Source organism: Bos grunniens, chromosome 11, assembly GCF_055505025.1.
Source record: "Bos grunniens cultivar Pamir isolate PY7600 chromosome 11, Bosgru_T2T1.0, whole genome shotgun sequence".
Taxonomy (NCBI): Eukaryota; Metazoa; Chordata; class Mammalia; order Artiodactyla; family Bovidae; genus Bos; species Bos grunniens.
This window is the reverse complement of record NC_141175.1, coordinates 10,090,142-10,104,908: the sequence shown is the minus strand read 5'-3', so window position 1 is coordinate 10,104,908 and position 14,767 is coordinate 10,090,142. Positions and strand designations below refer to the sequence as shown.

At 46.2% G+C, this 14,767-nt stretch overlaps 1 protein-coding gene across 18 annotated transcripts in view; it reads left to right on the top strand.

Annotated features, from left to right (window-relative positions):
* RALGPS1 (Ral GEF with PH domain and SH3 binding motif 1) overlaps positions 1 to 14,767 on the top strand; it is a 299,000-nt gene that overhangs the window by 27,323 nt on the left and 256,910 nt on the right. For all 18 annotated transcript variants that reach the window (XM_086325117.1, XM_086325109.1, XM_086325108.1 and 15 more), the window contains exons 3-4: positions 5,580 to 5,701; positions 9,357 to 9,464. In XM_086325117.1, coding sequence (XP_086181243.1) covers positions 5,645 to 5,701; positions 9,357 to 9,464 — 165 coding nt within the window. In that variant the 5' untranslated portion in view covers positions 5,580 to 5,644. The remainder of the gene's footprint in view (positions 1 to 5,579; positions 5,702 to 9,356; positions 9,465 to 14,767) is intronic.

Sequence of the window (14,767 nt, the reverse complement as noted above, 5' to 3'; positions counted from 1 at the left end):
AATGCATTTAAATCCTTAGCCAAAGCTTGAAACAAAGTAAGTGTCTAATAGATTGTCAGGATGACAGCAGTCAGACTGCAGTGAGCTCCTTGGGGGCTGGTCTGACTCCCCTGCACAGGGCTTGGGGAAGGGGTCACCAAGTTTACTGAAGGATCAAGGGAGTGACCAGGAGGCAAGATGCTGTTCCTGTGGCTGTAATCTTAGGTCCATCTGTTAAAGCTGACTCCATGGGGACCACTGCCTGGCTTATTACACCCAGGTTAGTCTAGGATGGGCAGGGGCTGGAGTCAGGTGAAGCGGGGGGAACCTGCCCCCTGTGCTCCTGGCACTCTGGCATCTCAGTGTTGTTTCACACCTCTGGGCTTCTGCACATGCTCAGAGTGTCCACGGCCCACCCGTGTCTGAAAACACGCCTGCTCATCCATTTAAGACCAGCGCATTTGCTCTTCTCAGTGGTGTCTTAAGCCCCCAAGGTGAACCTGTCTGTTACACCAGGTATCCTGAGAGTAGCTCCCTGCTGGTTTTCTCCCCCCACTACCCTGCAGGACCCTGGAGGGCAGGGGTGCGCCATCGTCGACTCTGGTCCCCAGAATTGGTCCTCCAGGTCTCAGTGGGGGGGTGTTGAGCCAACGAATGGATGGACTTCTGAGCACTAGGTGGCTCTTGGGCCACCATCTATCTGTTCATAAGGGCTCCAGAGGTAGAAGTCATTCGTCCTTGATTCCTCTCTTTTCCTCTCCCCTCACGTGCAGCCCATCAGCAGGTCTTACCTGTCTCACGTCCAGAACCCCTCCCAGATCCAGCTCTTTTCCCTGGGGCCAGCAGTCAGAGCAGTCCCATCTCTTACCCCAGCTGGGTTTCACTGCCCATATTTCTGGCTTCCCAGACAGGTTTTTTTTTTTTTCCCCAGCCAGTTTTCTGCACAGTAGCCACTATGATCTTCCAAAACAGTGAGATCGGATCTTGTCAGTCGCCTGCTCAGAAACCATTCCCAGGCCTCCAGGTAAAACCCAAACCCCCCACCATGGCCTGCAGGGCCCAGCCTCTCCACTGCCTCCACTGACGACCCCCCAGCTGTGGCTGTCTTTCTCTGTCACAAACCTGCTGAGCTCCTGTGCATCTCACGGGCTTTGCGCTCGCTGTGGCCTCTGTGAAGAACACTCTGACTGGTTTTTATGGCTGACTCCTTCCTAGGACTCCAGCTCAAATGCTGCATCTTCAGAGTCCTTCCTTGACCACCCTGGCAAATACCATCTTCCACCCTATTTTATTCCTTGAAGACCCTCAAGATCTGAGTTGCCTTCTAGGTCCACATGTGGTTTCTGACTTCTGCGCTGGGATTTGAGTTCTCAGGGAGCAAGACCTGTTCACTTTGTGTTCCCTGCATCTGGAACAGTGTTCTTGACCAGCTTTCCTTGAATTTGGATGGGAAAAAATGACATTTTTATTTTCCCTGACTTTTAACTGAAGTTTAGCATCTCCCTCAGTTATTAACATAGATAATAAATCACAATAATATTTATAGTACCTGGGACTTTGTCACCAATAAAATCATAGCTACTTCCATGAAGTGAAGTGAAGTGAAGTGAAATCGCCCAGTCATGTCTGACTCTTTGCGACCCCGTGGACTGTAGCCTAACAGGCTTCTCCATCATGGGATTCTCCAGGCAAGAATACTGGAGTGGGTTACCATTTCCTTCTCCAGAGGATCTTCCTGAGCCAGGAATCGAACCCGGATCTCCCACATTGCAGGCAGACACTTTAACCTCTGAGCTACCAGGGAGCTACTTCCATACCACGTAGTTATTGTGGGCACGCACCTCAGAAGCTCAGGAAACTGGGCTTCCCTGATAGCTCAGTTGGTAAAGAATCCGCCTGCAATGCAGGAGACCCTGGTTCGATTCCTGGATTGGAAGATCCACTGGAGAAGGGATAGGCTACCCACACTAGTATTCTTGGGCTTCCCCTGTGGCTCAGCTGGTAAAGAATCTGCCTGAAATGCATCCAGGTTTGATCCCTGGGTTGGGAAGATCCCCTGGAGAAGGGAAAGGCTACTCACTCCAGTATTCTGGCCTGGAGAATTCCGTGGACATATAGTCCATGGGGTCACAAAGAGTCAGACATGACTGAGCGACTTTCACTTCACTTTCACCTCAGAATATTTATGCTTGTGACTACTTTGAAATTAGGGTTGTTATTAGATCCACAATAGATCTTGCTATTTAATACAATGATATATATATATATATATATACATAAAAAACCTTACCTGAAGAAATATATATATTCCTACATTATAAATTGCTTTGAAAATAATAACTGAATTTTAATATAATTTGCTTCATGCATAGTCATGTGTATACTTGGTTTCCTGTGTAATTTTATTTTATTCATTTAAGAATGTCTCTGTGAGAAGGGGCCCATAGCCTTCACCAGATGGCCAAAGGGGTCCAAGGTACAAAAAATGGTAGGAACTCCTGGCTAGAACAAGGTGCACACGGAGTAGGAGCTCAGTGAATGGATAGATGGACGGGTAAATGGATGGTGCCATCTTCCCTGGTGAGGATGAGCCCCTGTGTGTTTTCAGGGCTGGGTGTCAGTGGCTTGGCATGAAATTGTCCTAACCCTAACTTTGAAGCCAACAAAGGTCCGTCTAGTCAAAGCTGTGGTTTTTCCAGTAGTCATGTATGGATGTGAGAGTTAGACTATAAAGAAAGCTGGGCACTGAAGAATTGATGCTTTTGAACTATGGTGTTGGAGAAGACACTTGAGAGTCCCTTGGACTGCAAGGAGATCAAACCAGTCCATTCTAAAGGAGATCAGTCCTGAGTGTTCATTGGAAGGACTGATGCTGAAGCTGAAGTGCCAATACTTTGGCCACCTGATGTGAAGAACTGACTCATTTAAAAAGACCCTGATGCTGGGAAAGATTGAAGGCTAGAGAAGAAGGGGATGGCAGAGGATGAGATGGTTTGATGGCATCACTGACTCAATGGACACGAGTTTGAGTAAACTCCAGGAGTTGGTGATGGACAGGGAAGCCTGGCGTGCTGCAATCCATGGGGTCGCAGAGTTGACACGACTGAGTGACTGAACTGAACTGAACTTTGAGGAAAAACTTACCTGATCAGTCTTTTCTTTCTTTCTTCTTTCTTTTTTAGTATGAAAATTATCAAGCGTTCAGGAAAATTGAGAGACTGATACAAAGAACTGTTGGTGAATGGCAGTTGTTAACATTAACATGTATTTTACAGATACATTTGAAAGTATGTTGCAAATTCACTTCACCTCTAAATTGTCAGGTGCATCACTTAAGGATAAAGCCCTTCTGCTCCTTACCCTCCATATTGTTATCACTCCAAAGAAAGTGAGTAGCAGTTCAGGGTCATCTAATATCCATATTCAGCTTTCCCTAGTTGAGCCTCAGGTGTCATTTATAGCTCAGCTTAGTTCTTTTGAGTGTTCTGGGATAAAGGAGGGCAGGGAGGAGGCCCACTGGCTGTGGTTGAGGAGATGGTGGAAGAAGAAGATGGAGTGGTTTGGGGACGTATGGGGACAGAGCCCGGGTTGCATTGACCTCCTCTTTTGATTGTTGACTTGTTTCCTGGTGGCACAGGGCTCTGTGATGGGCTGAGGGCTCCGGGATGATAACAGGCAGTCCAGATTGGGCTGGTACTTTCTTCTTTGTGATCTACCCCCAGCCCATCTTTCCCAGAGACTTCTGGGTTTGACTGTGCTCCCCAGAATGGGTTTTCTCATGGGCAGCACAGATTCAGCATGTCCTAAATCAGATTCATCATCTTTTCTCACAAACCTGCCACACCGCCTCTGTTCCTTTTCTCGATGAGGCGCACAGCATCCTCTGGTACCTCGAGCCAGAAGTCTTGCGTCCTCAGCTGGTTCTCTCCTCCCCCCATCAGTGTCTGTTGTGTTTCTGTCCTTACTGCCTCTCAGCCTGTGTGCTTGTCTTTGACATCACTGCTGCCACTTTAGCGCAGAGGCCCCTTGTCACCTGCCTGATAATTGCAGTTGGCTTCCAGGCGGCCCCTTTGCCTTCTCCTTTCCTGCCCCCATTATGTCCTGGGCTCTCTCCTGCTAAAAAGCTGGTGGTGGCTGCAGTGCTCTGACATTTGGTGATGTGATAAATGCCCTACTAGGGGCATGCGCTCATTGGCAGGTGAACAGTGGTTCTGGTTTGAGTGGCTCAGGTGTGATAACCAGGGGAAATGATGCTGGACATTTGAGCTGGGTCCTGAATGATGATGGTTTGGTGGGATATCAGGGCACAGATTATTTAATCTCTCTGGGTTTCAGATTCCCCACATGGAATATGGGAGTAGTAGCAAGACCCACCCGAGGATGTCGTGAGGGTTAGAGGAGTTACTGGAGGTAAAGCGCATGGCCCGTGGTGAGACTTCTGCAAGTCTTAGCCAGTACTCATGTTGTTATTGATGAAACACTCTGGTACATAGGGAACATGGTAGATTCAGTTTGTCTTCGTCACCTGTCTTCTTGTATAAACATTTTATTTTAATAACAGTCTTTATCACTTCAGTTTACATCATTCCATTACAAAAATGTTTAATTGAAGAGAGGCTGTTTCTTCAAAAGTCTGAATAAGTAGAACATTATCAATTAAATGTACAGCGATACAGCCTTTAGGACTACATAATTCTTCCATTTTACAATAATGCTTCCCCTTTAAAAATTTGTCATAGTTTGTCACAGATTTAAAGTACGAGGCACCTAATGCTGAGAAAGGATAATACAGTGTACGTAATGTAAGTGAACCAGATCTTTTCTCAAATATCGATTCTTTCTAAAGCCCTCCCAAATTTATGTGAACATATTTGTTTCATAAATTAAACATTTTTTTGTGTTGTTAATTATTAATATTCTAAAAAACTTAAAAATATATTCCCTAGCTGTTATAAGCAGCTTATTTTAGCATTTCACCTGTAAGAAACACTGATCTGTATACTTAAAATGATTTCTTGAAAACATTTTCATGATATAGTCCAACATTTAATAATAAGTGTGAAAATAAAGTCTCCAGTATATTAAGATTTTATCCCTTGATTAGTTCAAGTTATTTCATCAGTTGAATTCCTTGAGATGTGTAAGGTGGGTTGGTCCTTTAGAGGACAGTAGACTGAAACAGAGGTCACAAACTGGCACCTAGCAGGGCCAGGCAGGCTCCCAAGTGGCCGCCCAGGCCAAGTGCAGTCTGGAACGCCCCTAGGAAGCCCTTCAGTACGAGGAGCAGCGCTGCTCAGTCCAGCTGATGGCCATCACGCAGGAAAGTGGACCCAGTGCCACCAGGAAAGTCAGAAACCCAGAATTCTATGTGAAACCTTTCCATTTTAAGTGTTGGTGATTAATTTCAAAAAAATTCCTAAAACCTGCACAAGCCTAACAGACCACATTTGTGGGCCATATTTAGCCTGAAGACCACAGCTTGTAACCTTTCTTTGAGGGTATCCTCTGGGGTCACGTGCTCGAGTCCAGCACAGCTCTCTCCCAGGGTGGGATTAGGTTGGATTTGAAGGCTGGTTTTTATGCGTGCCTTTGCCTTGCAGGACTTCTCCAGACAGGTTATGTCACCGACAGAGGCTGCCCTGAAGCTCCCTGTGGCCTGGAGACTATGTACAAGAGGAATGGTCTGATGGCTAGCGTGTTGGTCACCTCCGCCACTCCACAGGTACGGCACTGGGAGGACGGGGCTGGCGGGGAGGGAGCTGTGGGGAGGGGCCCTTGCATCTGACCCAGGCCCCCTGAGTCGAGGCCTGGGGGCTGCAGGGCTCCGTGAATGCCACCATTCTTAGCCTTCCTGAGGCCTCGGCCACGCCAGACGTGAGATTTGGGAGGCAGTCAGCCTTGAGGATCAGGGTGTTTTCTGAAGTTGTTCTCTTCAAAGAAAAGCAAATACCTGCCCCGTCCAGTTGTAGCAAGTGCCACATTCCATTTTGGTGGCAAGAAGGGATCAGACCTTCCCCAGGCCAAGCTGCGGCTGATTATAAGTAAGTCGCACATTCCAGGATGAAGTCAGACAGAAGGGTTTCCAGCTGGCCCTGCGCTCATGTTTACCTTGCTTAGGAGGAAACGGCCGTAAGGGCTGGTGGTCGAGAGTGGCTTGGGCTCCGGCCCCTGCCCTAGAGGTTTGGGAGTTTGGTTTTCAAGTTCCATAATGGACCGGAGGCGGGCAGAGGGCGGGGTGTCATCTGAGGCTCGGGGAGTCCGTCGTGTCAGATGTGTATCGCCAGGCTCCTGTGACAAATGGGCAAGAGGGGAGCTCTGAGTTCTGCTCTCATTAGGCCCTCCCAGTCGAGTTGGGCTTTTGAAATGAGCCTGTGCAATCAGCTAGAAGTCACAGGGGTTAATCCATTGCTTATCACCCTTTTAAAAAAATTCCTTAGTTTGATCTGTGGTTCTGAAAGCAGACTTAAGGGTACCTGTTAAAATTCCCAGATGGCGCCAATATAGGTTTAAATAAAGTTACTGCATCATCATCACCACCACCACCATCACCACCACTGAATGTATCTGGGGCAGCTTGTGATAAATAAGGCCCCTTGTATGAGTGTGTGTGTTTGGGGCAAGTGCAATGGGGTGTTACAGGAAAGTTATAAAACCTGAAATTCCAGGAATGGACTCTGTTTGGTAACTGGAGGAATTAGACTTCCATTTTCATTTACAGTTTACATTCCATCTAGAGTAAAACTTCTTTCTTTTCTAGTCTCTGTTTATACATATGAATCGGAGAAGGCAATGGCACCCCACTTCAATACTCTTGCCTGGAAAATCCCATGGATGGAGGAGCCTGGTAGGCTGCAGTCCATGGGGTCGCTAAGAGTTGGACACGACTGAGCGACTTCCCTTTCAATTTTCACTTTCATGCGTTGGAGAAGGAAATGGCAGCCTACTCCAGTGTTCTTGCCTGGAAAATCCCAGGGACGGGGGAGCCTGGTGGGCTTCTGTCTATGGGGTCGCACAGAGTCAGACACGACTGACGCGACTTAGCAGCAGCAGCAGCAGCATACATATGCATCCATACGCATATAAGTGTAACCACACACATACATGCTGTATATGTGTATATATATATGTATCTATACGAATATGCACGTACAAGTGTATCCAGAGAGTGGTGAGTGCTCAATAATATGTGTCAAATGAACCTATGAACGAATACATATCTTATTGAAGTGCTCGATACATTTTGGTGACTGAGTGACATATTTATGCAGATACCCACCCATGATTTAGTGCTTACTATATACCGGGCGGCTGTATTACTATATTCCCTGGTGGGTCAGACGGTAAAGCGTCTGCCTGCAATGCGGGAGACCCGGGTTCGGTTCCTGGGTTGGGAAGACCCCTGGAGAAGGAAATGGCAATCCATTCCAGCACCCTTGCCTGGAAAATCCCATGGACCGAGGAGCCTGATAGGCTATAGTCCATGGGGTCGCAAAGAGCTGGACACGACTGAGGGACTTCACTTTCACTTTCATATACTGGGCACTTTTTTGGTGCATTCCACAGGCATGATCTCATTTAATCCTCACAATAACCCCAGCAGGCACAGGCTGTTGTTTGACCCCCAGTTAATAGGTGAGGAAACTGAGGCAAGGAGTGGTGGATGAACTGACTTCAGATCACACAGCTGGCGGAGATTGACAGCCAGGCTTCTGTGACTTTGGAGCCACTGGTCCCAACCACGATGACACGACACTCCCTGGAAGAAAGTCAGCTGCGTCAGCTGCTCCAGGCTGCTCTGTGGGAGGGGATCGTGGGCGTGCAAAGAGGTTTATCGGTAGCCGCCAGCTCAGAGTTCGGAGTTCGTGAGACTGAGCGATCGAATAGACGGCCAATTCCAGAAGCACTCAGGATTAGTCTTGATTACTTTTCAGAAGTTCAGCACACTTCTTCTCAGGGGAGAATGTCCCATCACAATGGCCGTCCCCTCACCCTCCACTCCCAGGTCCCTTGAAACAGTGTCACCCAGGGAGGGGATCCTGCCAGCTGCTTTGTAAGCTGCATTTTATACAAGTGCCACAGCCCGGGGAGTAGGTTCTAATGGTGCCCTTTTACCGATGGTCGCTGAGGCACAGCGAACTGAAGAAGTCAGACTGCAGCTTGCTTGGAGCTGGCATTCTAAGCAGGCCTGTCTGATTTCAGAGCTCAGAGCATCTTAAGATCATTTTAGAGATTTTGGTATAGTAGACTCATTTGTAAGCCTTTAAATGACACAGGACTATTGAAGTCTACAGGTTTAAGTTTCAGCTCCTCCTTGTAACCTCACATTTTCAGTTGTTGACTATTGGTTTCCCTCCCTGGCCTAAAAACCCTCTAGTTTCCAGTAAGATTGCAAAGTTTTTCCAGATATAGCCATTTTGGAAAGAGTGAAATAAAGGGGAATTAATAAAAGCATATTCTCTAAATCTCAGTCCAAGATGTTGAGGTTAATGGAAACCACAAAATCCCTCTTCACAGGTTGAAACGAATAAAAGTGTTTATGAACAGGGCACAATTTTGGGGTGGTAAGCTCGACTGGTTCCCCAAAGTAGAATTTGGTGAAATTAAATAAAATTGAAAGGAAGGTATGTTCAAGGTTCTGGGATCCCCGCGGTGTTGGGTTTCATGAAACTGGCCACATCTGGGGAGTTTAACTTGCTCTTTAACGGAAGACCTTTCCTTTACATGCCGGCCTCTCGGTGTTCTTCTTAACAAGGGGCTCTACTAAGTATAACTTTCACGCCATCTCCAAAGCCAGCGTTACCTCTCACCTCATCAGCTAACAGGCTTTGAATTCCAAGTGGCCCCTACGTGAAACAAGCCTTGAGAGCCAATTTGACATTTTGTATAATAATTTCCTGCAATGAACTTCAAGTAGAAAAAATAAAGGTGAAAGCAGGTGATGTTTAAAAACACGTAACAAAACAGGTGATCCCCTCAGGCCTCCTAAGGAGTGAAGGCTGGGCTGTATCTTTCAGCCGTCACCCCACAGGCAGCCGGAAGCAGCTGGGGTAGAGTGACTGAGGGAGACTCGCGACTGGGCTTGCCTCTGGCTCTTCACTTTCCTGGCTGAGATATGCTGGGCAAGGGGCATGACCTCTACTTCCTTATCTGTAGAATGGTACTAATAATAGTGCATCATCAGAGAGCTGTTATGAGAATTAAGTTAGATTATGCACATGAAGGGCTTAACACAGTGCCTGGAATCGAGTACAGCACTGAACAGCAGAAGCGCTTATCATTGTTCCGTCCTGCCGCTCTCACTTCTGAGGTGTGGGCGTCAGTGATGGTGGAGTCAGCCAGACTGCTCAGGGGGCCCCATCTCTCCCTGTCCTCCGCAGGGCAGCAGCAGCTCAGACTCTCTGGAGGGCCAGAGCTGCGACTATGCCAGCAAGAGCTACGACGCCGTTGTCTTCGATGTCCTGAAAGTGACTCCCGAGGAGTTTGCCGTAAGTGTCAGAACAGATGTGGGAGGCTGGGCACCGCCACAGGAAGCTCGGGGGTGGGGGGTGGGATGGTGATGACCACTCACAGTTGTTTGCTCAACTTGGAAACAACCCAAGTATTGCTGAATAAAGTGTTCTTTATGAATACTTCATGAATCCCATGGAGCATTAAAAAAGGATGCTATCTGGGTGGGCGGGGGGAGAAATTAAGGAAAATTCCATAGACAGAGGAGCCTGGCGGGCTGCAGTCCATGGGGCTGCAAAGAGTTGGACACAACTGAGCGCACACTGTATATAAAATAGATAATCAGAAAGGACACCCAGGGAACAATACTCAGTGTCTCAGATTAACCTATAATGGAAGAGAGTGTAAAAAAAGAATGTGTGTGTGTGTGTATAAGTGTAACTGAATCACTTTGTTGCACACTTGAAAGTAGCACAGCATTGTAAACTATATTTCAGTAAATATTCTTGAAAATTTAGGTGCCTATAAATATTTTCAGAAGATGTATTTTAATACCTGATTTGGAAAAATTGTTTGAGGAGAAAAACCTTTGTTTTTCTATCTGTAGAAAAACCTACATATATACCTATCTATATACACCTATCTATCTATACACCTATCTATCTATACCTATCTGTATACAGAATTAATTTGAATACTTGTTGCCTTGGTGTGAAGATCAAAATTAGAAAAAGAAATAAGGAAGAAATGTATGATGCATATTTTATACAATTATATAAAAGCAAAATAATAAATGGCTTTGAAAGAGTTAAAAAAAAAAAACAAGGTGAAATTTAATCACCTTGGAAGGCTTATACAATACATATGAATAGTAAGTGAAAGGAGCCAGTCAAACCCTGGCTAGCCAGTCACACCTTTCCTAAAGGAAATCAACCCTGAATATTCATTGGAAGGACTGATGCTGAAGCTGAAGCTCCTGTGCTTTGGCCACCTGATGCGAAGAGCTGACTCATTGGAAAAAATCCTGTTGCTGGGCAAGATTGAAGGCAGGAGAAGAAGGGGACGACAGAGGATGAGATGGTTGGAAGGCATCACCACCTCAATGGACATGAGTTTGAGCAAATTCTGGGAGATAGTGAAGGACAGGGAAGCCTGACGTGTTGCAGTCCATGGGGTCGCAAAGAGTCAGACACGACTGAGTGACTGAACAACAAAAGTTAAAAGCAGCAGGTTACCACACAAGTTATAGAGAATAGTGCTGTTTTTAAAAAAGCATGCACAACACATAAATATTTATATTTGCATAAGAAAATATTTGATGTTTACATATTCACAAGTATCTGAATATCTATATAGCCAAGCATATTACTGACTGTGGTTTCTGGTTGTTAAGAGTCTAGAAGATTGGAATTTAATTTCTTTTTATTGTGCTTTCTATATTTTCACAATGACTGTTCTCTACAATGATAGACAATATCATTTGAATGGATTTTGTAATTACACATGTTTCAGAATCGTTTTCCCACCAGCCAGTGTGTTGCTGCGGGTCTGGCCGTGGGGCTTCGTGTCAGAGGAGCAGACCAGGCTCCTCATAGAGCTGTGACCTGCTGTCTGCCTTTTGCACTGTGAGGGTTGTTGGAGGACGCTGGCTCTGGGGTGACCCGACTGCAAAGTGCTGACTCGCGCTGCACGTCTCTGGGGAGCCACCGGTGTTGCTGACCATGGCCGCTTATTCCAGGGCCCCTTGCTCTGACAGGGTTGTGCCCTCCTGGGGCCTGTGGAGCCAAGTGTGCCACATCTCTTTGCTCTGCCATCACTTGCTCCTACGTTTACCTTGTTGCAACAAGGCAAGCCCCGCGCTGAGCCCCACACGTGGGTCGCCTCTCAGTGTGTCTGAGGGAGCCTTTTAGAACCTGTGTGAAACTCTCTAGAGGTCCGCTCGTACTAGGAGACCTGGCCTTCCTCTCAAGGCCCCCGGTGCCCCGGGGTCTGGCCGAGCCTCCTCTCGTGCCCCTCCTTGCTATCCAGCCACACACTGGCTGCAGCTTTCTTCTCCAGGCTCACCCGACATCCCCCTGCCCCGGGGCCCGGTGCTGCTTCTTCCTTCTGTCCTAATGGCGCTTTCCCACACGTCTCACCATCTCTCTTAAGATGTCAGCCCTGGAAGAGGCATTTTACCCGCTAAGGTAGCATCTCTACAGCTCTGCCCTGACCCTGCTCTGTTTCCTTCGTATCTCTCCAGACATTACATTCTGTAATAGTGTTTCACATGGCCCTTCTCCACTAGAATGCCAACTCCCAAAGAACAGGAACTTTATCTGACTTCTTCACTGCTCTCTCCCCATTGCCCAGAACGGTGCCCCACTCATAGTAGGTACTCAGTAAATACATGTTGATGAGATGAATTCAGTCCTTAGAACAACTCAATAAGGCAGATTATTAGCTCCTGACTTTCTAAGAAAGAAATAGAGGATCTAAGAGATTTTTTTTTTAAACCTGGATCATAGAACCAGATGTGGGCAGAGCCAGGTCTGAAACCTTCATCTTCTGGTTTCTCACATGATGCTAGGTGATGATAACAAGGGCAGCTTCCACTTTGGAGCACTTGCTTTGTCTAGGTCTTGTACTAAATGTTTACATGCATTAATCTAACTTAGTTTTCACAACAGGCTTGCAAATTAGGTCTATTTATTATTCCCTGTATATTGGTGAGCAGGTGAATACGTAGAGAGGAAAGTCACCCCTTCACGTGAATGGTAAGCGGCACTGTCTGTCTGGGCTTTAAAACCAGGACTTCCGGCATCCTGTGTGTGTGCTCAGTAGCTCAGTTGTGTCCGACTCTTTGCAGCCCCATGGACTGTAGCCGACCAGGCTTCTCTGTCTATGGAATTTTCCAGACAAGACCACTAGAGTGGGTTACCATTTCCTCCTCCTGGGGATCTTCCTGACCCAGGGATCGAACCTGAGACTCTTGCATCTCCTGCATTGGCAGGCAGATTCTTTACCACTGGCACCACCTAGGAAGTGATTTCTTAGACCAGCCTTTGATTTCTTAGACCAACAGAAATACAGTCTGAGTCACATATGCAATTAAAAAATTTTTAATAGCCACATTAAAAAGGTGAAATTGTTTAAAAAATATTTTTTATTTAACTTAGTATGTCTAAAATGTCACTTCAATCTGTAAGCAACATGAAATTATTGAGGTACCTTGCGTTATTTTTTCACATTAAATCTTCAAAGCTCAATGTGTCTTCTGAAGTTGGCGTGCTGGCGACACTTCAGATGCTCAGTAGCCACGTGTGGCCAGTGAGCACTGTATTGGGCGGTGCAGAGCTAGTCTGTCCTCTCAGGCATCAGGCTGTAGTGCCTTTGTCTCCTCTAGAAGACGTCATGGACCTTGCTGGCTGATGGCGTAGCTTCTATAATCTATTTGCTTTTATTTGCTTGTTGTATTTTTGATTATTTTTTTTTCCCTTGCTTCGTGAAAAGGACGAAGTAACAATGAGGTTTAAAAGTCCCTTTGCTTGGGAGTTCCCTTTGGCCTAGTGGTTAGGATTCTGGGCTGTCGCTGCTGTGGCCCATGTTCAGTCTCCCAGCTGGGGAACTGACATTAGGCAAGCCGTGCAGCACAGCCAAACAACAACAAAAAAATCCCTTTGCAGTTACTCGCCACATGGAATAGCAGAGAAGGGGCTTCGCAGGTGGTGCTAGTGGTAAAGAATCCACCTGTCAGTGCAAGAGACTCAGGAGACTCGGGTTCGATCCCTGGGTTGAAAGCATCTCCTGGAGGAGGAAGTGGCAACCACTCCAGTATTCTTGCCTGGAAAATTCCACAGACAAGAGGGGCCTGGTGGATGCATGGGGCCACAGGGCCGCAAAGAGTTGAACACAACTGAGCGACTGGGTGCAGGCTGCACCCAGAACAGCATTGTCCAGCAGGACCCCTCGGCAAGACTGCGGGCCCGGTTTTCTAGTCTCAGCCCTAGAGTGTTGCTCCACCTGCCCCAAGCTGGGAAGACTGAAGGGAAGGGCGGTGAGTGCTCTGAGAGCTCAGTGTTAAAAATTGGCTGCTCCTGCCAGAGCCAGTATGTCCTCAGCTTAGATGTGAAGCCAGGTCCCCTGGAGTCTTTGGTCTTTGGGGAAGCATTGGAGTTGCCAGGTGTTGGAACTGAACCAGACCACCTGGTATTTAGTTTCCTGTCTAATAATACGAAAGAAAGAAAAAAGCCAGTCCCAAGAGTCCAGTAAAAAAAAATCACTTGAGTGATTCTGGGAAGATGGCAGTGGCAGCAGCATAGTTCTTTATTCTCCCTGAATCCCCACATAAAAACATCCATAACAGCTAGATAGCAAACCCTCAAACCCATGAGCAGTATTTACAGTAAAACTGGGTGTTAAGTTATCCCTATCAAATCTCAAATACCAGTAGCTTGAGGATATGCCACTGGTGTCAACAAGCCCTGCAGAGCATCAGCTTCAGTCTAAAGAAAGCAGAAGTACGTACTGGGGCATTTGACAGACTAGGGGATAGAAGAACCCCAAAATTTCCAACGGGAATTCACCGGAAAGTTCAGCAGGTCAACGTGAGAATAGCAACTGAAATTGAGAGGAATTTTGACCACTCAGATAATGGACGGCTAGAAGGGATCTGTGAACCAACCCTTAAGAGCTCTTGAAACCAGTCAGCCAGGGCTTACTTCCAGAACAAGGGTCTGTACCAAAAAGGAATTCAGCTTGGGAGTAGACCAAAGATGATCAGGATAGGGAAAGTTACAGTTAAGGAAAAGGGAGGTTTAAATGAATTTGTGTTTGTGTGTGTGTGGAATCTCAAAAAGCAGCTGCCTGTTGTTGAAGATGACATGAAAGTAAAAGAAAAGCTATATGAAGTTCGGAAAGCTACCGAAAATTACTGATGTCAAGTTTTTCAGTTATTACAAGAAAAAAAAAGAGTAAGGAGAGAATCCTGTAGATAATGAAAGCTTGCCAGAGAGACATGCCACAAAACAGATGAAAACTGTAACTTTCTGTTTCAAAATTAGCTAAGAGAAGAAGTTAAGATCACACTGTGAGTCATGAACAACATAAATCTGACATATATAAATTTCAGAAATGAGGTGGCAGAGTTAGGAAAACACTGGAAATAAAACTTATTTTGAAAATGAAAGTTGAGCACAAGAATAGATAAACATAACAGAAAATGCCTTAAGGGAGGAAAAAGTTTAAGATCAAAATAAATGAAGAGATAAGAAGACCTTGAAAAATAGCGATAAATATTAATGATAGGCAAAGAAGACCCAACATCGGATACATATACCAACATACCCAACATAATATAAAT